At 35.9% G+C, this 26,934-nt stretch overlaps 1 protein-coding gene across 4 annotated transcripts in view; it reads right to left on the reverse strand.

Annotated features, from left to right (window-relative positions):
* NDUFS4 (NADH:ubiquinone oxidoreductase subunit S4) overlaps nucleotides 1–26,934 on the reverse strand; it is a 116,048-nt gene that overhangs the window by 26,229 nt on the left and 62,885 nt on the right. For 3 of the 4 annotated variants that reach the window (XM_023210554.2, XM_023210551.2, XM_023210552.1), the window contains exon 3: nucleotides 6,385–6,557. In XM_023210554.2, coding sequence (XP_023066322.1) covers nucleotides 6,385–6,557 — 173 coding nt within the window. Of the gene's footprint in view, nucleotides 1–780; nucleotides 828–6,384; nucleotides 6,558–26,934 lie in introns of all 4 variants that reach the window. The other variant, XM_023210553.1, reaches the window with a different exon arrangement.

Below are 26,934 nucleotides of genomic sequence, written 5' to 3' on the forward strand. Positions count from 1 at the left end.
AAATATTTTTAAAATTTAACCCAGAAGTCACATTTTCAGAATGGGATTAACACAAAAAGTACTGAGTCCAATGATCACTGAGTTTCAATGACCAATGTACACTAATACAGCTGAGGAAAAATAAATCATTTTTAGGTTTAATCAAAATTAAAGTCCTGCTTACAGAAATAAATGAAAAGTAAGTATTTACTAACCTAAAATATAAAAGACTGTAAAAAAAAAATGAGATTAATAACCAATAGTTATCTTTGGCAACTTGCTACAATATTAAACAAGGATAAGTCATGTTCTCTCCATGCAACAGGATCAAGGAGATTTAAAAAGTAAAAACACTTGGGTCAAACCCAAAGGATAATTTTGCACCTTAAGATATTTTTCATATTTACACAAAGATAAATCTTTTACCTTTGAGTTCTAACATTTAAAGACTCAGGTAATTAAAAGAGCATAAGAAAAGCTCCACTTTGGATGAGACAAGAAATGTAAATACAGTACTTTAAAATATGAGTTTAGAAATCTAAAAACAAAGATCAAACACATTTATCTTAAAATCCTACATGTGAACCAAAGTGGCCTTTCAAAAAAAATACTGTAGATAAGCAGATAACAATGAAATGTATTCAGTATATTTTTAAAAAATAAAACGATGTTTATAGTCACGAGGCCCATTTTCACAATGAGGATCCTTCCCCTCAATCCCCACTGAGGAAAACATATGGGAAAACACTTAAGATTTCAAATTTCTGTCACAATATTACCATTGTAACTTTGTAAAATTACCTTTTCCATTAGCACTGCCTCTGCTGCTCAATGAAATGTGTCCTTTCCTGTGTATTTAAAAGCAAGATAAAAAAAGAAAAAAACAATCCTTCCAAAGGTATATAAAAATAATCTCTGCAGGTGTTATATTTGTCATATTTCTTATACTGCATACTTCTAATCCTCTGTAATACTCTTACATCAGCAGGGTTAGATATCTGTTAAATCCCCCAAGCCATTCCATCAATATGATAGACCTAGACAGAATTATCTATCAGTTAGAAGAAATGAATAAAGTTAAGCCCAAGATCCCCTAAATTAGGAAACCTTGTGGCTTTGGAAACAAATATAGTCTAGGTATAGGATGGATAGTCATTTCTCTTTTAGCATATCCTAAAATCATTCCTTGACCACAGCAAAAAACACATGAAAATATTAACATTCTCTTTTCTCCATTAAATATAGTAATTCTCCTGATTAAAAAAAAATACAAGTCTATATGAACTTATCTAGCCAGGTTTAAAGTATTTTATATTTTGAATATTCTACATATTAGTATTATATATATAATTATAAAATAAAATATAAGCAGGCTGAGAACCCAAACTATGGTCAACCCATTAATTTATCTGGGACACAGGTTTATTTTTTAGTTAAGTGATAAAATTTAATTAGATGATCATGAAAAACCTTCAGCTTACAATTCCAACAATTTTATAAAAAGCTTTAAAATATCTCACAAAAAGAAGTCAGAATTCAATATGTTCAAGCAATAAAATTATATACTTTTTTGTGTCATTAAAATGCTAAAAAAAGAGTAGCAATTCTCTATTCTAATCAAATCAAATAAGTAAATATTTTAAATAATAATCTTTTTCTTATATTTTTTCATGCTACTCATTTCTTAACATCAGAACAAAAAAGAAGTAATGAATATTTTTTAAAAATATTCAAGATTCAAAATAATGTCTCAGATAAACCAATTGCAGACAGGGTCTATTGCTTCAAAAAACGTTTTACTTTGGCAAAACTACATTTTGAAAAGAACTTTACCTCCCAAACATGTAGTATATCTCATTTTCAATCAATATGTAATAAAAACAGCATTTCCACATTTATGCACAATAGGTTACAGTTTTGTCTTAAAGCATCAGAGTATTAAATCACTACATATTTCAAAATTTAATTATGCTATTTCCAGACTAAGCAATACTATAATAATGATTGTGTGAACCTTTGTACAAGCACAGCAAAGTAAAACTTTATTTATTTAAACAACCCACTGATGGGCTTCAGGACACAGTATCCCCAAAATATGGCAGCTTGACATTTGAGAAAACAGCAGAAGCAGGAAGGTCTCTCTGACACTCTCCCCTGAAGTAGGACATAACAGAATTATCTGACCTTCTGAAGTCAGTCCTAAGACCCTCATTCCAGAACTGTCCACCCTGTAACAGGAGGAATGGAATGTCCTTATTTCTGAAGACACAGAGATACAGACAAGAATCTGAACAAACAGGTCTGGCTAAGTTCTTCCTACTTTATGATCATTAGATCATAAACTCTGTCCAACCATCTTTCTGTATGACTGTCCACTCTTCCTCAAAACTAAGCACAAAAGTACACAGATGTCCCTGTTCTTTGGGTCTTCATTTCTGAAGGCTCCTGTATCACATAAAACTTACACAAAATGAAACTGTATGCTAGAGTCTCTTGTTAAACTATCTTTTGTTACAGATGTCTCAGCCACAAACTTTCCAATAGATGTAAGGAAGATATTACTTTTTCTCCTCTATACCACTCAAATCTATATTCTTATATAAATATTTTACCCATAAACAATTTAGAGTATATAAGGCACAAGTACTCAAATAATCATTTATTACTGAATGTTGCTGGGAATGTATTACAACAGTGAGTCTGGGGAATAGATGAACATGTAAAAATCTCATGTGACTGAAAAACAGTAATCATTAACATTTCAATCACTGGATAGGGACAAATTTTTTTCCTTATAAATTCCTTCAGCTTCTAGAAGCCTGTGGTTTACAAAATGACTCCATATATTATGTGAAACATAAAATAAAAAGGATACCAACACCTACTCCTCAAAAGAAAACATACAAATGGCCAACAAACATGAAAAATGCTCAACAGCACTAATCATCACAGAAAGGCAAATCAAAACTACCATGAGATACCATTTCATACCAGTCAGAATGGCTATTGTTGGCAAGGATGCAGAGAAAAGGAAATGCTTTACATTCTAATGGTGGGAATGTAAAGCAATTCAACCCCTATGGAATACAGTATGGAGACTTCTCAAAGAACTAAAAACAGAACTACCATTTGACCTAGCAGTCTCACTACTGGGTATCTAACCAAAGGAAAAGAACTCATTTTATCAAAAACAAACCATTCATAATAGCAAAGTCAAGGAATCAACCTAAGTGTCCATCAATTGGATACAGAAATGTGGTACATAAAGAAAATGTGATACATAAACATCATGCAATACTATGGTGCAATAAAAAAGAATCAAATCATGTCCTCTGCAGCAACATGGATGAAGCTGGAGGACATCATCCTAAGTGAATTAATGCAGAAACAGAAAATCAAAATACTGCACATTCTCATTTGTGAAAGCTGAACGATGGGTACACATGGATATAAAGATGGAAACAATAAACACTGGGAACTCCAATAGAGGGGAGGGGGAGACGGGGCAAGAGTTGAAAAACTGCCTATTGGGCATTGTGTTTACTATTTGGGTGATGAGTTCACTAGAAGCCCAAACCCCAGCATCACCCAATACATTCACATAACAAACCTGCACATGTACCCCCTGGATCTAAAATTTAAAAAAGAACAAAAATACTCAATTACGTATGAAAGGCCTTAGACTAAAGGGCAAAATTTCCATGAACAGGGGGATATTCTAAATCACTTTATTATGAAAGCAAACACAAGATAGAAAGAAAATATAGATTCCTATTGTTTCTGATATAAGGAAAGGTAATCCCCAGAGAGCTTCCCCTCACCTATGCCATAATCAACTATCTAGAACAAGTCACGGACGTAGCCATACCTTATGGAAGAGCATGATTAGAGTTGTAACAAAAAAGCAAACATCCTGGGGCATCTTAGAATTCTACCTACCACAACCACCCTTGTACAAAAATGTGATCTAACATCTCACATTGGTGGGGATATTGCGTTTTTGTAAGGAAAAAAAAAACGATCTCAGAAAGTATTCTCCTTGATACTGGGGCTTTTAATCCTCAGCATCTTCTACTTTTGGGAGGCCAGAAAATTCTTTCTTGGTTGCAAAGAAGGGCAGTCCTGTGTCTCATAGCACTGCCATTATTAACTAGATGTCAGCAGAAGCCACCACTTGTTACAACCAGGAATGTCTCCACACACTAGCAAATGTCTTAAGGAAACAAAAGCACCCTTGGTTGAGAACCACTGCTTTTGTCTATACATGACCACACTTACAGATGCAGGCACCACCAGGAATCTCTTGAAACAGTAAGGTGCATTGGGAAATCCGACCTGGTATTTATTCTTTGAAGTTAGAGTTAATGGGAGACTTCTGTTTTCTTGACAAGCACTGAGAATATACAACCCACCAGAGCAAGATTACTTAGGAAAATTATCTTATGTATGAAAAAGTTTGGAAGCCAAATGTTCCTCCATCTGTTGTTTTCCAGAAACTGGGTAGATTCAGTTTTCCATTTGGTAGCTCCCTTTCTAACAATTTCCAGGCCAGGTCTTATACTACTTTTACAGGAGACATGACAACTATGGGCTTCGAGGGAGATGAGCTGATTCCATCTCTTCCTTATAACCATGATGTGGCGGCCTCATCTCACATATACAGATTCACTCCAAAGACTAAGTTGGACAAGTATCTATTTCTCAGCTTTATTACCAGTGAGTGCTCCAGACTCTACCTAGGTGGTATGATAAAGCAGAATATTCTTAGCAAAGTGTTTCATTTTGGTTCTCTTAATTTTATAACACATTGAATTATAACTAATAACAAATTTGTAGATCTGTAGAAGTACATTTGTATTTTTGTGATGTTCTAATTGAATTTGTATTGTTTGACTTTTTTCTCATTATAATAAATGAACTAAACTGCAACATGAGAAAAAACTAAAAAATTGTGCCTATATATAATTTGCCTAATAAAATAATTATATTTAAACTGCAACATGATGTTTTTTTAAAAAAAGTCTCCCAAGTAATCAACAGGAAATGATGTTGCATATTATACTTTTCTAAAACAAGACGGTCTACATTTTCTAATTTAAGTTTATAACTACCTTCAACTGGAGACTGGACACATATAATGTTCTAAGAGTTTCAATATGAATGGCAATTTTCTAGCTTATCTGCCTAATGTTTTCTCTAATGTCAGCTTTTTAAATTTAACTAGAATCAGCCCTTCTATTTAACATTTGGGCCCTATTCCATTATGGAGAATTAGGTCACTGACTTCATTAGTACCACAAGAATTTATTCCAACACACTGTTAAAAAGCAATTCAATGGCCGGGCGTGGTGGCTCACACCTGTAATCCCAGTACTTTTCGAGGCTGAGGTAGGTGGATCGCTTGAAGCCGGGAGTTTGAGACCAGCCCGGGCAACAAAGCGAGGCTCCATTTCTACAAAAAGATAAAAAAAATTAGCCAGGAGCTGTGGCATGCACCTATATTCCTAGCTACTTGAGGGATTAAGGTGGGAGGACTGCTTTATCACCCAGGAATTCAGGGCTGCAGTGAGCTAGGATCACATCACTGTACTCCAGCCTGGGCAAGGGGGCGAGACCCCATCTCTAAAGAAAATAATAAATAAATAAAAATAAAATGTAATTTATTAATCACAATATCTCAGGAACTTACAAGTTTCCCTCAAGTTAGCTAATTTCTAAATTCACCTAGTTCTTACCCCTCCCACAAACAAAAAAGATATATATAATATATATATAATATATTACAAAGAAGTTTACTGTAATTTTAAGACAAGTTAGTGTCACTATATTATAAATACCATTCATACAGTATCTTGGATAAAACAGTATTCCCCCTTATCTGAGGAGGGGGGACAAGTTCCCAAACTCCTAGTGAATGCCAGTGGATGCTTAAAATCACGAATAGTACCAAATCCTATATTTTCCTAAACACACAGACCTATGATAAAGTATAACTTACAAATTAAGCATAGTAAGACATTAACAGTAAGTTGTAAAAAAACTGAACAATTATAATGATATACTGTAAGAAAAGTTATGTAAGTGTAGTCTCTCTCCATCTCTCGAAATATCTTATTGTACCGTCCATCGGATAACTGAAACCGTAGAAAGCAAAACTGCAGATAAGGGGGGACTACTGTATACATAGCTTTGAGTTCCATAACAGTGCTCTCAAATTCAGTCATTTTTATCTAATAAGTAGTACTCTGAAAAAGACTATGTCACAGTTTATTGTGCTAAGAGCACAGCATCAAAAAGTACTGTCCTAAGTATACTGTACATAAAGGAGTTTGAAATCGTATTTAAAATAAAAATTTACATAGAAAAAGAGAGCTGACAATATTCACATTAAACTAAAGTACTCACGTTGATGCCCAACCCATCAAAGGATTTTCCCATCGCTCCCTGGTATCAAACTCCATCTTCCATTTCTTTGTGTTGTTTACTCCAGACTGCATGTTATTGCGAGCAGGAACAAAGATCCTGACTTTTCTAGTTTTTATATGCTCTTCTGGAACGCCAGTTAAAGTAGTGAGATCCTACAGAAAAACAAGCCAAAAAAAAAAAAAAATGTTTGTAACAGCCTACATACTCACTAATGTACTTTTGTTGTTTCCTATATTCATACAACTCCATTCAGATTTGTTCATAAATTGAGAGAAACTTTCTGGCTTATTTCACTGCCATTCTGATACTTTACAACATAAATTGCTATTTAGATACCTGTAAATGGTTTATTAGGGGGAGGTGGTAAGAGACAGTGGAAAAGGATTGTAAAAAAATTTACGCCCTTTTGTCCAACAAAGCATTGGTATTTTCTGAAGAGACTGTTTGCTAGGAGAAGAGCCTGTAGTCAACAATGCTCTTACTTTGTGAGCAAGTGTGAACTAGTCAGAGGAGAAAAAATATAAAGGAAATATGAAAAGGGGATATAAAAAGTATATCTTTATTTGCATGTTTATTTAAATCTTAAATAGAAGACAATCTGTTATTTATAGTTTCTGTGTCAAATTGCTTACCCACAAGGCATTACCTTCAGAGGGAAACCTGAACTTTTTGTAAACAATTAAAATTAACAACTTTAATTAGCATTTTGATGTATCTTCCTTTGGTGAAACCTACTAGAGAAATGATACAATCAAACATATTCTGCAAAAGTAATCCCAAACAGTGGCACAATTCTTGCCAAAATGTGAGATGAAATCAATGGTAACTTTAACTCGATTTTTCTATAATGTTACCCAGTAACAAATGCTCATTTTAAAAATGCACAGAATTTTGAGGCCCCAGAGTAGACACATTTATCAAAATATAGTGGCAGTCAGGACACAAATTAGTAAAGTAATTCAGAGTTTAAAACCTATTTATGCCTACTGTTCCATTATTGGAACGCTAAGCATGTGGGAGTTATTTATATCCTACTGCTCAAGGCCATTGCTAAGGTCTGATGGCAAACATTCAAAAAATTGCAACCTCAGACATAAATGGGTCAAACCTCCATTTAGTAATGGTAAAATACTTTATGTGATCACAGTAAATCACACTGGGGTCAACCATATGCTTAATAATGAAGCATTTTAAACTCATGGTTCACTTACTAACGTAAATTTTGGATAACTTGGTAAAAACAAGAGTTAACATAAAAATGATTACACTAAACTTGTGAAAACTAGAAAATGTCTGTGAATTTTTATGTCATTATAATACACACCCTAATGAAGACTAATGTTTATTTGTAGTTTCAATCAATCAATGCTATGAACCAAATAATTGGCAAGAATACTTAGCTGCAGTACGTACTAGTGGGAAAAACACTTAAGCACATTTCTGACTTGACTAGTCTCTCTATCCACAAGATTAAAAACCAGTTCTTTAAAGTTATTTTAGTTGGCACCCAATCCTCTATTTAACACAATACTTTTCCACCTGCATCAATAATTAGGTGTGGCTACTTTGTCACAGCTTGTCTGTTTAGAGAAACTATCAAAATTATCCATATAAATATTTACACAAATATGCACTTCTAATACGTGCCTACATTTATTTATTTTTAAAGTTTCTCTATATCTAGGTTAAAGTAAAAACAAAATGAGTGAAGTTGGCACATAATTTTTAAAGGTGTAAAATATTTTAATTGGTAATTTCTAATATTCAGGTTCAACTTCAAAAAAAGTTTAAGCATTATTACATTTAACAACTTCCTGAAGCATATATGTCTCTACTTAAGAGCTTAAGTGGCTCAACTCCTGGGAAGTCCTCATTGTTTAAATCCTCCTTTGAATTCACTGTAATACTTGCAATCTGCCACAGTAGTTTATTATTTAATATTATATACAGCTTAAGCTGGGTATAAACAAACACTATAAGCATGTTATAGAATTATGGAGTGGGGCATCTTTTCCAAATTCCAAAGCATCCCCTCTGTTCTGAGCTGAGTTCATAAAAGCTGGAGCTGTAAATTATGTCTATTTTTAGAACTATATGAAAGGAAACACATTAAACTCTTAACACTAGTTACCTCAGGAAGATTAGAGGAAACATTTTTACTTTACCTACTTCTATACCATGATACATATATGTCAAAGTGATTAAAAAACTTAAGATTTTAAACTTTTTCAAGTTTTGAAAAAAATTGAAATAGTATTTCTTGATTTATACTATAAAACAGTATTTGATCTACAAAGTAGAAAGGACAGTATAAATTTTAGGATAGAAAACCTTTTTTTAAAAAGTGTCTACACAATGTTGCTAAGCTATTTATATTTTGAACTCATAACTACCAAACTTCCATGTCTCCTCAAATTATGGCAATTATTTGATATCTTCCCCTAATTTAAAGTTGGCATTTGAACAAGCGGGTTTCTGATTTTGGGAACCCAAGTTGTCATGACACAGAATCACTGTTTTTGCATGCAGAAGACATGTAAGGTACTACAGCCCAGTTGAGCTGCTGCCAAAGACAGAATAAAGAGGCTTGGCATCTCTCATATACTTGACACCTAAAGGGCACAGAGGCTCTAAAATTCCTAGTCCCTGTAGGCACACTCTCAGTCTAGACAACCTGATTTCTCACACTTTAAAAATGCATCAGGACACCCTATTGTTATCATTTCATCCACACAGCTTCCGCAAGTGACAGAAGAACCTGTTCTTTAAGTGCATTTCAATGGGTTAAAGCTCCCACTCCAAGATTCCATGAAAACAATGTAACATTTGAAAAGAACTATGAGGCGCTATGCTGAACTCTACTTGTGTCTTCAGCGCTTTGTATGGTTCCCTCTAAATTCTCACGGAGCTACCTGAGATCTAACTTTCACAAAAAAAATTTAAAATCTGCAAACTATTTAAATTATATTGAACTAATTGTATTCTTTATGGATTTCTACTTTTGTATGGCAATATGGATCACCTGTGAGTTTTTGAAACCTATTTAGAAAAGCTAGAAATGCTTTGGAGAAAGACGTCACTATTGCCTTTTACAAATTTCTCATTTTACTGGTAAAACGGAGATAAATAATTTATAAATAATAATTCAAAAAACGAAATCACATAGGTATGAAAAGCCTTCAAGCTGGCACCTGAAGAACCTCAAGACTCACCAGTTAATAATTATCTATAAATTCTAATAAAACAAGCTACTCCATAAGTAATATACACAGATTTATTGAATTTTAAAACTTTTAATTGTTGAATAGTTGGGTCAAGTATGAAACCTATGTTTCCATTATTGATGTCATTAACCTAATAAAGTTTCAGAAATACAACCTTATGTACAATATGCTATTTTAATAAATGATAACTAATAAGTCAATGATAATTCACAGATTAAGGGCATTCAAGTCAAAATTTGCTAATGGAAAGATCCATGTCATAATTCCAAAGTTCATTCTTTCAATACTATATCTTCAACAATTTTAAATTTTGGAGGAGATGATAGCTGACCCGCCATTTCACAAGTCTACATAAATGAAGAGGAATTTTAAAAATCACTATGAATGTACCAGTATATGTATATGAACTTTATTCTTTCAAATACCAATTTCCATGATAAAATATTAGTTTTCCATATTAAAATTGTATGATTCGGTTATCAACTGTCTCCATTTATCTTCTGTGAATTCAACTTTTTTTTTCTTTAACAAAGGAAGCAGGGAACAAGCAATGGGAAGTTGGTGTCAAAATGCAGAAAAACCTCCCAGCAAGCTTCTTGCAACCACCCAGGATTTAGAGTCTTGCTGGCCGCTCTCTTTTCAATACCAGAATTTCACACATTTCAATGACTATTATGACTTCAAAGAATCAAATTTTCATCATTGTCCGTCATCTGCCGGTTGATTTGTATAAAGGAGTTCTTCTGCATGCACTCCAAACAAAAGCCTCCTTACTTTTGTGTCTATATATCAAGTTTAAAAGTTTTGTTTGTGACAGTTGTATCTTTGGTAAATTAGGGTAACACTGAAGGATTGCAGCTGCTCTGCAGGAACCTCCTTTTTGGCACCATTTCACTTAAATAAAAACTGAATAATTAGCTTCTGCCTTTATTAAACCACAAAAATGCCACTGGCCTTAGTAATTACTTCCGGTTTCCCCACCCACTTAACCTTAACAGTTTACACTTGTCATAAAGAGAAATAAATGTAAGGTTTTTGCACTTTGGGATGCATTTTTGCTAGATCTCTCAGTACACCCAGAAAATCCAAAATTTTTACCATGCTTTTCCTAGTAAGTTCATTAAATTGCATGTTAGTATGAATCAATGCTGAAAAGTTACTTTAGTAGAGTACATACTGAAACATTAAAAATACTGCTTATAGAAACTTGTTCTATTGCAGACTATTAGTTATTTACAGCTAAAACTAATCTAAATTTGATGACTGAATTTACATTCTATTTCAACCAAGAAAGATGTTAAAAGAAAAACAAGTCTTAGGCCTGTAATAAAAACTTTCTTTCAAGTAACCCACAGATACTTAAAGCAAGAAACTCATTAAAGGTCTCATAAATAAGGACATTTTACAAAATAAATTTTATAGTTTAAAAAATATAAAGAGTTGGCAGATAGCATTATCATATCTATTTACTTACTGTGGAAGAACTTGAACACTTCTAAAAACTTAGGGGCCATAAGGATTCAGACATAATAAAAAATATAAAAATAAATTTGAGTTGTGCCAGTAGAACCAACTTTTGTTTGTTTGTTAAAGTAACAAATTGATGTTGGAGTCCAACCAGGCAATGAATTAAGTGTTGGAATGTGACATCTGTTATATTTTGCATACTGGGCAAAATTATTATCGAGCCAAAAGTGTAGTTTAAATGAAATGCTGTGGATAATATGATAGAAATAGTTCATGCAAATGATGCTACTGATCATACAAGCAGTAAAAAACTAATAATTAGAGACATGTTTTTCAATCTCAAACTATTTTTACCACTCCTAGATCCTTCTGAGCAGGAAAGCCCTGGCTAAAAGCAAAGGGCTGAGTCAAAACTGGGTTGGAATCCCAGTTCTCAACTTTGGGCAAATTAACAGACCTCTCCTTTTTCATCATGTATAAAATCAGTTTGCTATGCTAAAATGAGTACTAAATAACATATGTGAAGTGCTTACCTTCGACAACAAAAAGAATGTTTCTCATTTATTCGACGTATTTTTAGCACCTACTACATATTAGACACCAAACACAATGAGCAACAGTGAAAACAAGATCTCTGTCCTCAAGAAAATAACAATTAAACATTTTTTAAAGGACATTCTCTGTCCAACCACACCAGCTCTCAGGGAAGTTTGTAATAAAGATCCTGGTCTTTAAGGGGATTCTGTCATCTCAACCTTAGCTGCTTGGTCAGTCACTTAGTTAATGTCACAGATTAATGTGTGCGTGATTTCAGGCATGCTACGTTTCATGGGAAACTGGAGATCCATAACCACTATAACAACAAAGGTCTTTTCTTTCTTTTTGCCTGTCTTTGGAAAGGGTTGTCTCCTCCCAATTTCATGTTAAAATTTGATCCCTAATGTTGGAAGTGTGGCCTAATGGGAGGTGTTTTGGTCATTGGAGCAGATACCTCATGAATGGTCTGGTGCTGTCCTTGTGGTAATGGGTGAGTTCTTGCTCTATTAGTTTCTGCAAGAGTTCCTCCAAGAGCTGGTTGTTTAAAAGAGCAGGACACATTACTTCTCTCTCTCGCCTCCTCTATCACCATGTGATCTCTGCACAAGCCAGTTCACGTTCACCTTCTGCCATGAGCAGAATCAGCCTGAAGTCTTCATCAGAAGCAGATGCTGGCACCATGCTTCTTGCACAGCCTACAGAACCATGAACCAAATACACTTCTTTATAAATTACCCAGTCTCAGGTATTCCTTTACGGCAACACAAATAGACTAAGATACTGCCCAGACTGGCTCCTTCCTCTTCCTTCTGGACCTTTTTTTCCATTTTCTTCTGCTCCCCTTTCCTCCTTCTGATCTTCCATAAAGTAACTTTGAATCTTGATATTTTCCCCTTCAAGTTCCTACTTTGCCATCCTTCTGTCTACCCCTGCTGGACTCCCTCTCTTTCCACTCCAGCCCCTCAGTAATTTGAACTTCAAGTACCCCTACTCTCCAGGGATTCAAGGTATCCCAAAAGCAACCACGTAAGGCTGAGAAGAGGAAAAAAAAAAAAAAAAAAAAACTATCTGAAAACAGAAATGGATGTTTTGTTCACTTAGATGGACTTTGGGGAAAGACAACTGCTAGATGTTTCCTCAGTTACTCACTCACCTAAAAATTTCATCCACAGCCTCCATAAGAAAAATCTTTGATAATAGGCAAAAATATGTTACAAAACTCCTCCTTGGAAAAAACTTACATTCTTTTTCTGTGCCTTTGAGATGTAAATTTCCTACCTGTCTTCTCTTGAACTCAATAGTTATCTTTTAGAAATACAAGCTTCAGGGAGACAAACTGTTACTAAAAGAAAAAAAGAGAGAGGAAGAAGCAAGTTTAAACATAAGTTTAACTATTTAGTTTCTTTGCTTCTATGATATTTTTGATAATTGCCTGATTTTTCAACAAGAAAAATAAAATGATGCTTAGCTTTGTTTAATGTCTCAAGAAGTTGTCATGAGCACTTTGAGTATAATTGTTGAGCACAAGTAAGTTAAATAAATATAACTGGAGTAAAATTTGTAAGTGAATTTTTCAATAATAACATTTCATACAAGATGTCAACTTAAAAAGAGGTTCCAAAATCTTTTTGGTAACTTGCAACCTTAAAGTTATACTTCAGTAAGATTAAGTAACAGATATTCATTAAACGTCTAGGTCATTTCTTAGTAAAATAAAATGCTGAAACATTAATTGCTGAACATAAATTTGAATTTATATACTTTTGGCATATTGTTTTTATACACTATAGAGTATCTAAACATATTTGGTCTGTTAATAAAAATGAGAAATTGTACTATAAGGAAGCATGTTTCTAGAAATCATAATATTAATCTACAGAATATTACCACATGACAGTTCACAATTGCTAAGTATTAAAATTCTAATATATATATAGTTTAAGTTACAAATTTAGAAGGGTGAAGAGAAACAACTTTTATACAAAAAAATATGCAATAAAGGATGTATTTTTTGGTAAGAGAAATTCTAAGGCATGAGGATATATTTTCCATTATGGGAAAAGAGAGTAAATTAATTCCGTGCTAAAGTAAAATGAATGGTTTGCCAGAATAAAAGAAAAAAGCAGGAAGAAAAAGCAGTTGGATATTTGTTTCGAGACTAAAAAAGGCTTATGGAAAAGGAATCTTGGGGAAAAAACATCTTATCTCATGTGGTCAAAGATGGCTGAGATTGAATGAATTCATTTACATAGTTTTATTAAAATTAGCTATAGCTATAGTATTAATAGTACACTGATGCAAAACTAGAAATTTGGTTTTCTCTGTTAAAATGACAAATTTTCCTGGAGTACTGGTCTAAGAAAGTGAAGGTTTTCCTTTATCTGTTAAGTAACTGGCCAAATAAACAAAGATTTTGTGTTTTATCAAGATAATTTTTTTTTTAACTTTTAGATTCAGGAATTTTAGATTCAGGAATACAAGTGCAAGTTTGTTATATCAGTAAATTCATATTATGGGAGTCTGGTGGACAATTATTTCATCACCCAGGTACTAAGCATAGTACCTAATAGTTATTTTTTTCTAGTCCTCTACCTTCTCCCACCCTCCTACCTCAAGTAGGCCCCAGTGTCTGTTGTTCCCTCTTTGTGTCCATTTGTTCTCATTATTTAGCTCCACATATTTATAACTATGTAGTTTTCTGTATTTGCCTTTAAAATCTTTTGTCACTGGTAATGTTTCACAGTGCCCTATGGGCCTATTTAATCAAATGCTTTAAACCTTTTGACATTTTTTTACTTCTTAAAGTAAAATTCTTATTTTTATACAATATAGTTACTTGCACAAGTTCAGGAAGAATCTGTTCTTGTAACAGGAAATTGTGTATTTACTGCTTATATTACCAAGGCTTTGACTAGAATGTCTTTTAAACCTCTAATTTTGGAACTTTCCAGAGGGTCCCTGGAAAGTCTCAAAGAATTTGTCTCTCAACCTGTTGGAGATATTAATTAGGCTTATTTGATATATTAAATTATATGGGAAGCACTGTCAAATAAGTGATGTTCAGACTTCTCAAAATTATTATCTATGAGTATGTTATTAATGAGTGTTCCATAAATTATTTGACATTTCAAAAATTCTGGTATGTTCTGGTGTAATGCTATCGGTCATAATTCTGGCTAGTATGTTAACATTTTGTATACCAAAAAACTGCCAAACTTCCTTGCCAACTGCATCATTATGATAATGAACAGTCATCAGACTTTTAACCACGGCCATTTTAAGTCTTCTGTCATTCATAAGACAGTTACTATATATTTTGATTCTTTTCTGAAAGTGTTTGCAGTGAGCTGTAGTTTAAGTTGCCTCATCTTCAAGAGGATTAATGAAAAAGACTGACAAGTACTCTGGAACACAGATTTCTGGTAACTTTAAGATTATACCATTGGATTGCATAAGAATTTCCAGAACTCAAATGTAGAAACTAATGGGTTCGTGAAACTGCTCATCAAGATCAAGCAGAACAGGAACTAATTACATGAAGGTGAATGAACTCATGAGGATAATTGTTTGTCTGAAACATTGCGGGTCTTTAATGTTTTGTTTTCTAGATTTAAGGAAATTCGTTTTTCTTTTCTTTTAAGCTATCTATATAGCTTACAGCAATTTGGTAAAGTATACTTTTATAAACAAAAATCGAAAAAATTCTCTCCCTGCATAATCCTTCTAGAATTCAGGAACTATTAGCAAGTATTCTTATTTTTATATAACATAGTTACTTGCACAAGTTCAGAAATAATCTGTTCTTGTAACAGGACATTGTGTATTTACCACTTATATTACCAAGACTTTGACTAGAATGTCTTATTTTCAAATACAACCTAATAACTTTAAGAAACTAAGTCTGACTTTATGGAGCCAATAAAAACCCCTTGTGGGTTAAAAAACTGGCCTGGTAACTAGAATACATGGTTGTATGGTTGCCTTAGAGCTAGGTGAGTAAGGAATGCCACTTCTTGGAAGGCCCAGGAACCTCAGGATATTTGGGGACCTCAAAGAGGAATTCACCTAATCTCTAAGAATGCAAAGTCTTATGAAGAGTCCTTGGCTTGGCCTTCTAGTCTCGAGAGGCTTTTACAAATTCAATCTGAGACTCCTCATGAAAACAAAACAAGACTTAAAAAGAGCCTATACTGCACTTAATGTAAATAATCAGGCAAGTGTATTAGTCTGTTCCCACATTGCTATACAGAAATACCTGAAACTGGGTATTTTATAAAGAAAAGAGGTTTAATTGGCTCACAGTTTAGCAGGCTGTACAAGAAGCATGGCTGGGGAGGCCTCAGAGAGCTTTTACTTTTCACTGCAAAGCCAGAGCACGCATCTTCATGTGGCTGGAGCAGAAGGAAGAGAGAAGCCGGCAGATGCTACATACTTTTAAAAAACCAGACTCATGATAACTAATGTACTTACTATCACTAGACCAGCAGAGACGGGATGGTGCTAACCTATTCAAGAAGGACCACCATGATGATCCAATTACCTCCCAACAGGCTCCACCTCCAATGTCGGGGATTACATCTCCACACGAGATTTGGTGGGAACACAGATCCAAACCATATCACTAAGTTTAGTATGATTAAACTTACTTTGCAAACAAATTAATCTTAGTTTGATTATCTTTGATAAAAATGAGGATGACTGTAGAAAGAAAAATTACGTTTTAGAAAAAAACTACAGTGCACCTATTAGATCCTAGCACATTGTTTTTGAAGTTTTGTTATTTACCTACAAACTGGAATGAATCCTAAATTCTTCTGGTTTCTTCTAATATCTAGCTACAGTTGTCCAAACTAATATTTCCAGTTTTCTCCCAACCTTTGACTTGGAATTACTGAATTAAAACTTCCCTTTTCCTGAAATCTTATAAACTGAGGCTGGATAAATTGATAGAAACTTCAGAGAAATCACAACAACTCATGTGTAGACAACGTTTATGACATTCAAACTGCAAACCAGGAAAATCTATCAGACTGCCACTGCCTGTAGAACTTTGTTTTTTTAAAAAATCTGTTAGCTGGATACAGTGACATGCGTCTGTAATACCAGCTCCTAGGGAGGCTGAAGTAGGAGGACTGCTTGAAGCCAGGAGTTTGAAAGCAGCTGGGGAGACCCCATCTCTTTAAAAAATAAATAGTAAGTAAAACATTTGTTATGCCTTTTTCTTGTTAATCTGTCTTTTGTTATAGCAGTGTCAGTCATAAACTTTGCAATGGGTATTCAAAAGATTTTCCCCCTAATAGTAGTATATGATTTGACATATGACATAACCAAACCAAGTCTACTAAGGGACTATTTTATGATGAATGCAATTTTAGAAAAATGATATAAAAATACAATTTTTCCCCCAAATAAGAAAAATCTATTGGAACACCTTTTTGCATTTTCATAAGGAAAACTTAAAAATCTTAGTTTTCTAAGTTCAAACTTTGGAACAACTGAAATTGTTGAAAAATATGCTTAACAAATAAATTAAGGATCAATGCCTTGATGAAAACCAGTATGTTTAACAGAAGCATTTTGAAAATTATTTAACTAATATATTTTTTAATACTTACAATTACAAAAATGTAACATTTAATAATTTCAACTTTTTAGCAGCTAAATGGATTTGCTTTTTAACCCAATACTTCAGGATTTTTTTTTTTTTTTTTTTTTTACTTATTTATTTATTTTGAGAAAGGATCTCACTCCATCACCCAGGCTAGGGTGCAGTGGCATGATTATGGCTTACTGCAGCCTTCAGTTTCTGGGCTCAGGTGATCCTACCACCTCAGCCTCCTGAGTAGCTAAGACTATAGGCACATGCCACCACGCCTGGCAAATTTTTTGTATTTTTTTTGTAGAGATGAGGTTTCACCATGTTGCTAGGCTGGTCTTGAACTCTAGCAATCCACCTCCTGCTGAGTAGCTGGGATTACAGGCATGAGCCACCATGTCTGGATGGATTTTTTGGTTGGTTGGTTGGTTGATTATTTATTTATTTATTTGACAGAGTTTTTGCTCTGTTGCCCACTCTGGAGTGCAATGGCGTGATCTCAGCTCACTGCAACCTCTGCCTCCTGGGTTCAAGCAATTCTCCCACCTCAGCCTTCCAAGTAGCTGGGATTACAGGCGCCCGCCACCTCACCTGGCTAATTTTTGTATTTTCAGTAGAGATGGGGTTTCACCATGTTGGCCGGGCTAGTCTCGAACTCTTGACCTCAAGGTGATCTACCCGCCTTGGCCTCCCAAAGTGCTAGGATTACAGGCATGAGTCACCACATCCGGCCAGATTTTTCAGATTTTTAAATCATCAAGTCATGTACCTATTTTAGGATATCTGGCAGCTTTTCAGAAGCTATAATAAAAGGTGGGGGAAAAAAAAAAGTCTGGCCATTAGGTACCTGGAACTTATATAACATTACCTTTTGCAAAGAACCAAGCTAAACCAGATAAGGTGGCACATGTCTGTAATCCCAGCCACTTGGAAGGCTGAGGCAAATCAACTGTTTAAGCACAGGAAATTTTAGACCAGCCTGGGCAATAAAGCAGGACCCACAGGGAAGGAAAAAGGTAAGAGGGACAGGAAGGAGGAAGGGAAGGAAAAGAAAGGGAAGCCAAGAAAGAACAACAGAACGGAACCAATCTATTATTTCTTAATTAAATAGCACTCTTCATCTCCTGGTAATAAATTAAAAAGACTGAAGAACATATAGCATACATTAAGAATTATGAAAACAAAAGGTATGGCAGTAAAGAACTAAAGATGAAATAATTCTTAAATAAACAAACATCAGGACAAAGGGCCAGAACATAATTTTCCTAAAATCAAGCAATGGTTTAAGCAATAAAGGAACTTAATTATATCTGAAAAGGACATTGGAAATAAGAGAAAATAATGGATTGAAAACTGAATGCTTATGATTTAATAATGAAATATTCATGAGGCAATGAATTGCAAGAAGGCATATTAAAAAAGTGTAAGGGGATTCCTTGTCAATTTAGCATAAGAATAAAAAACTATGCTGTTGTTAAGAACTGGTCCTAGCTCAGTTGCCTGAATATACTATTAAAACCAGGAAAGCACTAAGTAAGCAAATATACACAAACCTTAAACATTATATTATAATGCAAGAATGTACATGTGCATTCTTTTAATAATCTGATTTGGGCCATGCCTTTTGAGTATAGGTCCATTTATCAGAATCCCAAGTGTTGTTTTTCCATAAACCATCAAGAAAATACGCCATCTACAATTTATAGTTTTGGTTTTGTAAATGTGAAGTGAGAATACAAAAATGTTTGTGAAATAATCTGAGTCCAAAATCTTTCCAGAATTTAATGATTTCCTTTTACACCACACACAATCCTTTTACAACTGCCTTACTCGACATACTTTGACAGGAATTATTAGTATGGGGGAGACAAAATATCTTTTCTTCTACTCATCTTAGGTTCATGGTTGAGGGTCCCAAAACAAAAGACGGTTTAACAAGAGAAAAGCATACAAATTTATTTAATATAAGTTTTATGTGACACGGAAGGCTTCACACGGAAATGAAGACCCAAAAAAGAGTTAAACCTGTGTGTTTTCACGCGTAGGCTAGATGAAGAGTGGGTTGTCAGAAATATGATACGACAAAGCGGGTGTGATCTAATGGTAACACACTGCAGAAACTTAGCAAGGCTTTTTGTTCAGATTCTTCTCTGTGATCCTTTATCTTCCTCAACATATAGGTAAGGCACCTCTCACATAAAGGTTGTATAACCTGCTTCAGGGAAAGGTCAAAAGAATCCTTCGTTTTACAACCTACCTCATAAGAGACAGGGAGCAGGGAAGGTCAGATTGACCTTTTGCTTCTGCCTTCTTCATAAAATATTCAATATGCCAAATCGCCATATTGTGGGGTTGCAAGTCTTGAATACTATCATTAGAAATTCACCTTTACCATCTTCTCAAAGTATTCAACAGAACTGTAACAGAAAGGACTCTGTTGTCCTAATATAAGCAGACTGTAGCACTCAATTACATTATGAATTACAATGTCAAGCATAACTGGCAGAGACAGGTATGGAAGTAAGCTTGCTGAGTCTTGAGAAAGCATACGACTCAATGACAGAGCTGAAGTTTGGCAACATACTAAAATGAAGCCTTAATTAAGCTATATATGTAGTATGTCAAGGGTGTTAGTAGGTATGTTTTATAAAGAATTGAGAACATCAATAACTGAGCACATTTTTAAAGGTTGGTTTAAAAAGTAAAGATTCATTAACAAAGCCATTGTTGCAAAAGAACTGTCACAGTGTAGTACGTGGATCCTGCTGCAATCCATAATGGTATCAGGCTACCACTCTTGCCTTTTACAAACTATAAAACTAGGAAAGTTATTTTAAGCAACTATTTTCAGACACTGGACAACCTGATGACAGAAAGCACAGCACTGTGATCTCTGAAAGAAGGAAAACTCAAGATGTAGTACTATAATTGTCTCAGCTTTATGCATGGGGGCACATTTCAGACTATGGTACAGAGAGGTAAATCCCAAGCAGAACAAAGCAATCTCACAGAACAGAAAAGGTAGGGATTGGCATTCAGACATGCTGAGTCAAATGACATTTCTGAGGCAGAGTTCTGAAGAGGAGTTAAGCAAAAAAGGAGTTTCAGAAATCTGCACAGTCTTTGTCTACAATGAGAGTCTGTGAAGTAGGACAAGCAATGAGAAGTTCTAATAAGTCAGAGTGAAGATTTTGCTGAACACTGTGGGCATTAAATTGAGACACAAGAAAGGTAAAACATAAGAAGCAGAGCAACTCTATGACTGCCCATACAATGCTTAATATCAATCACTAAAAGGATTAAGCTGATCAGCAGTAGTAGACTGCTGAAACAAAACTAAACGCTGTATAAAGGAAGACAATAAAATCTAGGCTCCCAGTAACAAAGCAATCAGAACATCAATTACACACTTAAAAATCATTAAATGTATTTTCTGGCAAGATGGCCAAATAGGAACTGCTCTGGTCTGCAGCTCCCAGCGAGATGGGCGCAGAGGACGGGTGATTTCTGCAGTTCCAACTGAGGTACCTGGTTCATGTCATTGGGACTGGTTGGACAGTGGGTGCAGCCCACGGAAGGCGAGCCAAAGCAGGACGGGGCGTTGCCTTACCAGGGAAGTACAAGGGGTCGGGAATTTCCCTTTCCTAGCCAAGGGAAGCCATGACAGACTGTACCTGGAGGAACAGTACACTGCAGCCCAGATACTGTGCTTTCTCCCATGGTCTTCACAACTGGCAGACCAGAAGATTCCCTTCGGTGCCTGGCTTGGCGGGTCCCACGCCCATGGAGCCCATCAAAGCTAAGATCCGTTGGCTTGAAATTCTCGCAGCTAGTGCAGTAGTCTGCGATCAACCTGGGATGCTGAAGCTTGGTGGTGGGAATGGAGTCCGCCATTGCTGAGGCTTGAATAGGCAGTTTTATGCTTACAGTGTAAACAACGCCGCTGAGGAGTTCGAATTGGGAGGACCCCACCACAGCTCAGCAAGGCAGACTGCCTCTCTAGATTCCACCTTTGTGGGCAGGGCATCACTGAACAAAAGACAGCAGTCCCAGTCGGGGACTTATAGATAAATCCCCAATCCCCCTGGGACAGAGCACCTGGGGGAAGGGGGAGCTGTGGGCAGCATCAGCAGACTTAAACATCCCTGCCTTACAGCTCTGAAGAGAGCAGTGGTTCTCCCAGCACAGTGTTCAAGTTCTGATAATGGACAGACTGCCTCCTCAAGTGGGTCCCTGACCACTGTGTAGCCTGACTGGGAGACACCTCCCAGTAGGGGCCGACAGACACCTCATAGAGGAGAGCTCCGGCTGGCATCTGGTGGGTGCCCCTCTGGGACAAAGCTTCTAGAAGACGGATCAGGTAGCAATATTTGCTGCTCTGCAGCATCCGCTGGTGATACCCAGGCAAACAGGGTCTGGAGTGGACCTCTGGCAAACTCCAACTGATCTGCAGCTGAGGGGCCTAACTGTTAGAAGGAAACTAACAAACAGAAAGGAATATCATCAACATGAACAAAAACAACGTCCACACCAAAACCCCCTCCATAGGTCACCAACATCAAAGACTAAAGGTAGATAAAACCACAAAGATGGGGAGAAACCAGTGCAGAAAGGCTCAAAAACCAGAACGCCTCTTCTCCTCCAAAGATTCACAACTCCTCACCAGCAAGAAAACAAAACGGGACAGAGAATGAGTTTGATGACAGAAGTAGGCTTTAGAAGGTGGGTAATAACAAACTCCTCGGAGCTAAATGAGCATGTTCTAACTCAACACAAGGAAGCTAAGAACCTTGGAAAAAGATTAGACGAATGGCTAACTAGAATAACCAGTGTAGAGAAGAATATACATGACCTGATGGAGCTGAAACATGCAGCAGGAGAACTTCAGGAAGCATACACAAGCTTCAATAGCCAAATCTATCAAGCTAAAGAAAGGATATCAGTGACTGAAGATCAAATTAATGAAATAAAGCGAGAAGACACGATTAGAGAAAAAAGAATGAAAAGAAACAAACAAAGCCTCCAAGAAATATGGGACTATGTGAAAAAACCAAACATACATTTGATTGGTGTACCTGAAAGTGACAGGGAGAATAGAACCAAGCTGGAAAATACTCTTTAGGATATTATCCAGAAGTTCCCCAACCTAGCAAGGCAGGCCAACATTGAAATTGAGGAAATACAGACAACACCACAAAGAGACTCCTTGAGAAGAGCGACCCCAAGACACATAATTGTCAGATTCACCAAGGTTGAAATGAAGGAAAAAATGTTAAGGGCAGCCAGAGAGAAAGGTCGGGTTACACACAAAGGGAAGCCCATCGGAATAACAGCAGATCTCTCGGCAGAAACTCTACAAGCCAGAAGAGAGTGAGGATCAATATTCAACATTTTTAAAGAAAACAATTTTCAACCCAGAATTTCATATCCAGCCAAAATAAGCTTCGTAAGTGATGGAGAAATAAAATCCTTTACAGAAAAGCAAACGCTGAGAGATTTTGTCACCATCAGGCCTGCCTTACAAGAGCTCCTGAAGGAAGCACTAAACATGGAAAGGAACAACTGGTACCAGCCACTGCAAAAACATGCCAAATTGTAAAGACCATCAACACTATGAAGAAACTGCATCAACTAACAGGCAAAATAACCAGCTAGCATAATAATGACAGGATCAAATTCACACATAACAATATCAACCTTTAATGTAAACGGGCTAAATGTGCCAATTAAAAGACACAGGCTGGCAAATTGGATAAAGTCAAGACCCATTTGTGTGCTATATTCAGGAGGCCCATCTCACATGCAAAGACATGCATAGGCTCAAAACAAAGGGATGAGAAAGGAAGATCTACCAAGCGAATGGAAAGCAAAAAACAAACAAAAACAACAACCAGGTGTTGCAATCCTAGTCTCTGATAAAACAGACTTTAAACCAACAAAGATCAAAAAAAGACAAAGAAGGGCATTACATAATGGTAAAGGGAGATCAATTCAACAATAAGAGCTAACTCTCCTAAATGTGTATGCACCCAATACAGGAGCACCCAGATTCAAAAAGCAAGTTCTTAGAGACCTACAAAGAGACTTAGACTCCCATACAATAATAATGGAAGACTTTAACACCCCACTGTCAATACTAGACACATCAGTGAGACAGAAAATAAGAAGGATATCCAGGACTTGAACTCAGTTCTGGACCAAACAGACCTAATAGACATCTACAGAACTCTCCACCCCAAATCAACAGAATATACATTCTTCTCAGCACCACATCGCACTTATTTTAAAATTGACCACATAATTAGAAGTAAAACACTCCTCAGCAAATGTAAAAGAACAGAAATCACAACAAACTGTCTCTCAGACCACAGTGCAATCAAATTAGAACTCAGGATTAAGAAACTCACTCAAAACCACACAGCTACATGGAAACTGAACAACCTGCTCCTGAATGACTACTGGGTAAATAATAAAATGAAGGCAGAAATACAGATGTTCTTTAAAACCAATGAGAACAAAGACACGATGGACCAGAATCTCTGGGACACATTTAAAGCAGTGTGTAGAGAGAAATTTACAGCACTAAATGCCCACAAGAGAAAGCAGGAAAGACTTAAAATCAACACTTTCACATGAAAATTACAAGAACTAGAGAAGCAAGAGCAAACAAATTCAAAAGCTAGCAGAAGGCAAGAAATAACTAAAGTCAGAGCAGAACTGAAGGAGACAGAGGCATTAAAAACCCTTCAAAAAAAATCAATGAATCCAGGAGCTGGTTTTTTAAAAAGAAACAAAATTGATAGACTGCTAGCAAGACTAATAAAGAAGAAAAGAGAGAAGAATCAAATAGATGCAATAAAAAATAATAAAGGGGATATCACCACTGATCCCACAGAAATACAAACTACCATCAGAGAATACTATAAACACCTCTATGCAAATAAACTAGAAAATCTGGAAGAAATGAATAAATTCCTGGACACATACACCCTCCCAAGACTAAACCAGGGAGAAGTCGAATCTCTGAATAGACCAGTAACGGAATCTAAAAATGAGGCTATAATAGCCTACCAACCAAAAAAAGTCCAGGACCAAAAGGATTCACAGCCGAATTCTACCAGAGGTACAAAGAGGAGCTGGTACCATTCCTTCTGAAACTATTCCAATCAATAGAAAAAGAGGGAATCCTCCTTAACTCATTTTATGAGGCCAGTATCATCCTGACACCAAAAACCGGCAGAGACCAAAAAAAGAAAAGAAAATTTTAGGCCAATATCCCCGATGAACATCGATGAGAAAATCTCCAATAAAATACTAGGAAACCAAATCCAGCAGCACATCAAAAAGCTTATCCACCATGATCAAATCGGCTTCATCCCTGGGATGCAAGGCTGGTTCAACACATGCAAATCAATAAATATAATCCATCACATAAACAGAACCAAAGACAAAAACAACCTGATTATCTCAATAGATGCAGAAAAGGCCTTCGACAAAATTCAACAGCCCTTCATGCTAAAAACTCTCAATAAACTAGGTATTGATGGAATGTATCTCAAAATAATAAGAGCTATTTATGACAAACCCACAGCCAATATCATACTGGATGGGCAAAAATTGGAAGCATTCCCTTTAAAAATCAGCACAAGACAAGGATGCCCTCTCTCACTACTCCTATTCAACATAGTATTGGAATTTCTGGTCAGGGGAATCAGGCAAGCGAAAGAAATAAAGGGTATTCAATTAGGAAAAGAGGAAGTCAAATTGCCTCTGCTTGCAGATGACATGATTGTTTATCATGAAAACCCCATTGTCTCAGCCCAAATCTCCTTAAGCTGATAAGCAACGTAGGAAAGTCTCAGGATACAAAGTCAATATGCAAAAATCACAAGCATTCCTATACACCAATACCAGACAAACAGAGAGCCAAACTATGAGTGAACTCCCATTCACAATTGCTACAAAGAGAATAAAATACCTAGAAATCCAACTTACAAGGGATGTGACAGACCTCTTCAAGGAGAACTACAAACCACTACTCAACAAAATAAAAGAAGACACAAACAAATGGAAGAACATTCCATGCTCATGGATAGGAAGAATCAATATCGTGAAAATAAGCATACTGCCCAAAGTAATTTATAGATTCAATGCTATCCCCATTAAGCTACCACTGACTTTCTTCACAGAATTGGAAAAAACTACTTTAAATTTCATATGGAACCAAAAGAGCCTGCATAGCCAAGACAATCCTAAGCAAAAAGAACAAAGCTGGAGGCATCATGCTCCCTGACTTCAAACTATACTACAAGGCTACAGTAACCAAAACAGCATGGTACTGGTACCCAAACAGAGAGAACAATGGAACAGAACAGAGGCCTCAGAAATAACCCCACATATCTACAACCATCTGATCTTTGACAAACCTGACAAAAACAAGCAATAGGGAAAGATTCCCTATTAATAAATGGTGCTGGGAACTGGCTAGCCATATGTAGAAAGCTGAAACTAGATCCCTTCCTTACACCTTATACAAAAGTTAACTCAAGATAAATGAAAGAGTTAAATGTAAGACCTAGCACTATAAAAACCCAAGAAGAAAACCTAGGCAATACCATTTAGGACACAGGCGTGGACAAAGTCTTCATGACTAAAACACCAAAAGCAATGGCAACAAAAGCCAAAATAGACATATGGGATCTAATTAAACTAAACAGCTACTGCAGAGCAAAAGAAACTATCATCAGAGGGAACAGGCAACCTACAGAAAGGGAGAAAATGTTTGCAATGTATCCAATTGGCAAAGGCTAATATCCAGAATCTGCAAAGAACTTAAACAAATTTATGAGAAAAAAACAAACAGCCCCATCAAAAATGGGTGAAGGATATGAACAGACACTTCTCAAAAGAAGACATTTATGCAGCCAACAAACTTATGAAAAAAATGCTCATCATCACTGGTCATTAGAAAAATGCAAATCAAAACCACAATGAGATACCATCTCATGCCAGTTAGAATGGTGATCATTAAAATGTCAGGAAACAACAGATGCTGCAGAGGATGTGGAGAAATAGGAACGCTTTTACACTGTTGGAGGGAGTGTAAATTAGTTCCACCATTGTGGAAAACAGTGTGGTGACTCCTCAAGGATCTAAAACTAGAAATACCATTTGACCCAGCCATCCCATTACTGTGTATATACCCAAAGGATTATAAATCATGCTACTATGAAGACACATGCACACTTTATTGCAGCAGTGTTCACAACAGCAAAGACTTGGAACCAACCCAAATGCCCATCAACGATAGACTGGATAAAGAAAATGTGGCACATATACACAATGGAATACTATGCAGCCATAAAAAAGGATGAGTTTATGTCTTTTGCAGGGACATGGATGAAACTGGAAACCATCATTATCAGCAAAGTAACACAAGAAGAGAAAACCTAACACCCACCCGCATGTTCTCACTCATAAGTGAGAGCTAAACAATGAGAATACATGGATACAGGATGGGGAACATCACAACCCGGGGCCTGTTAGAGGGTCGGGGGCTAGGGGAGGGATAGCATTAGGAGAAATACCTAATGTAAATGATGAGTTGATAGGTGCAGCAAACCAACATGGCACATGTATACCTATGTAACAGACCTGCACGTTGTGCACATGTACCCCAGAACTTAAAGTATAATTTTAAAAAAG

The sequence above is a fragment of the Piliocolobus tephrosceles genome, chromosome 4, assembly GCF_002776525.5.
Source record: "Piliocolobus tephrosceles isolate RC106 chromosome 4, ASM277652v3, whole genome shotgun sequence".
Lineage (NCBI taxonomy): Eukaryota > Metazoa > Chordata > Mammalia > Primates > Cercopithecidae > Piliocolobus > Piliocolobus tephrosceles.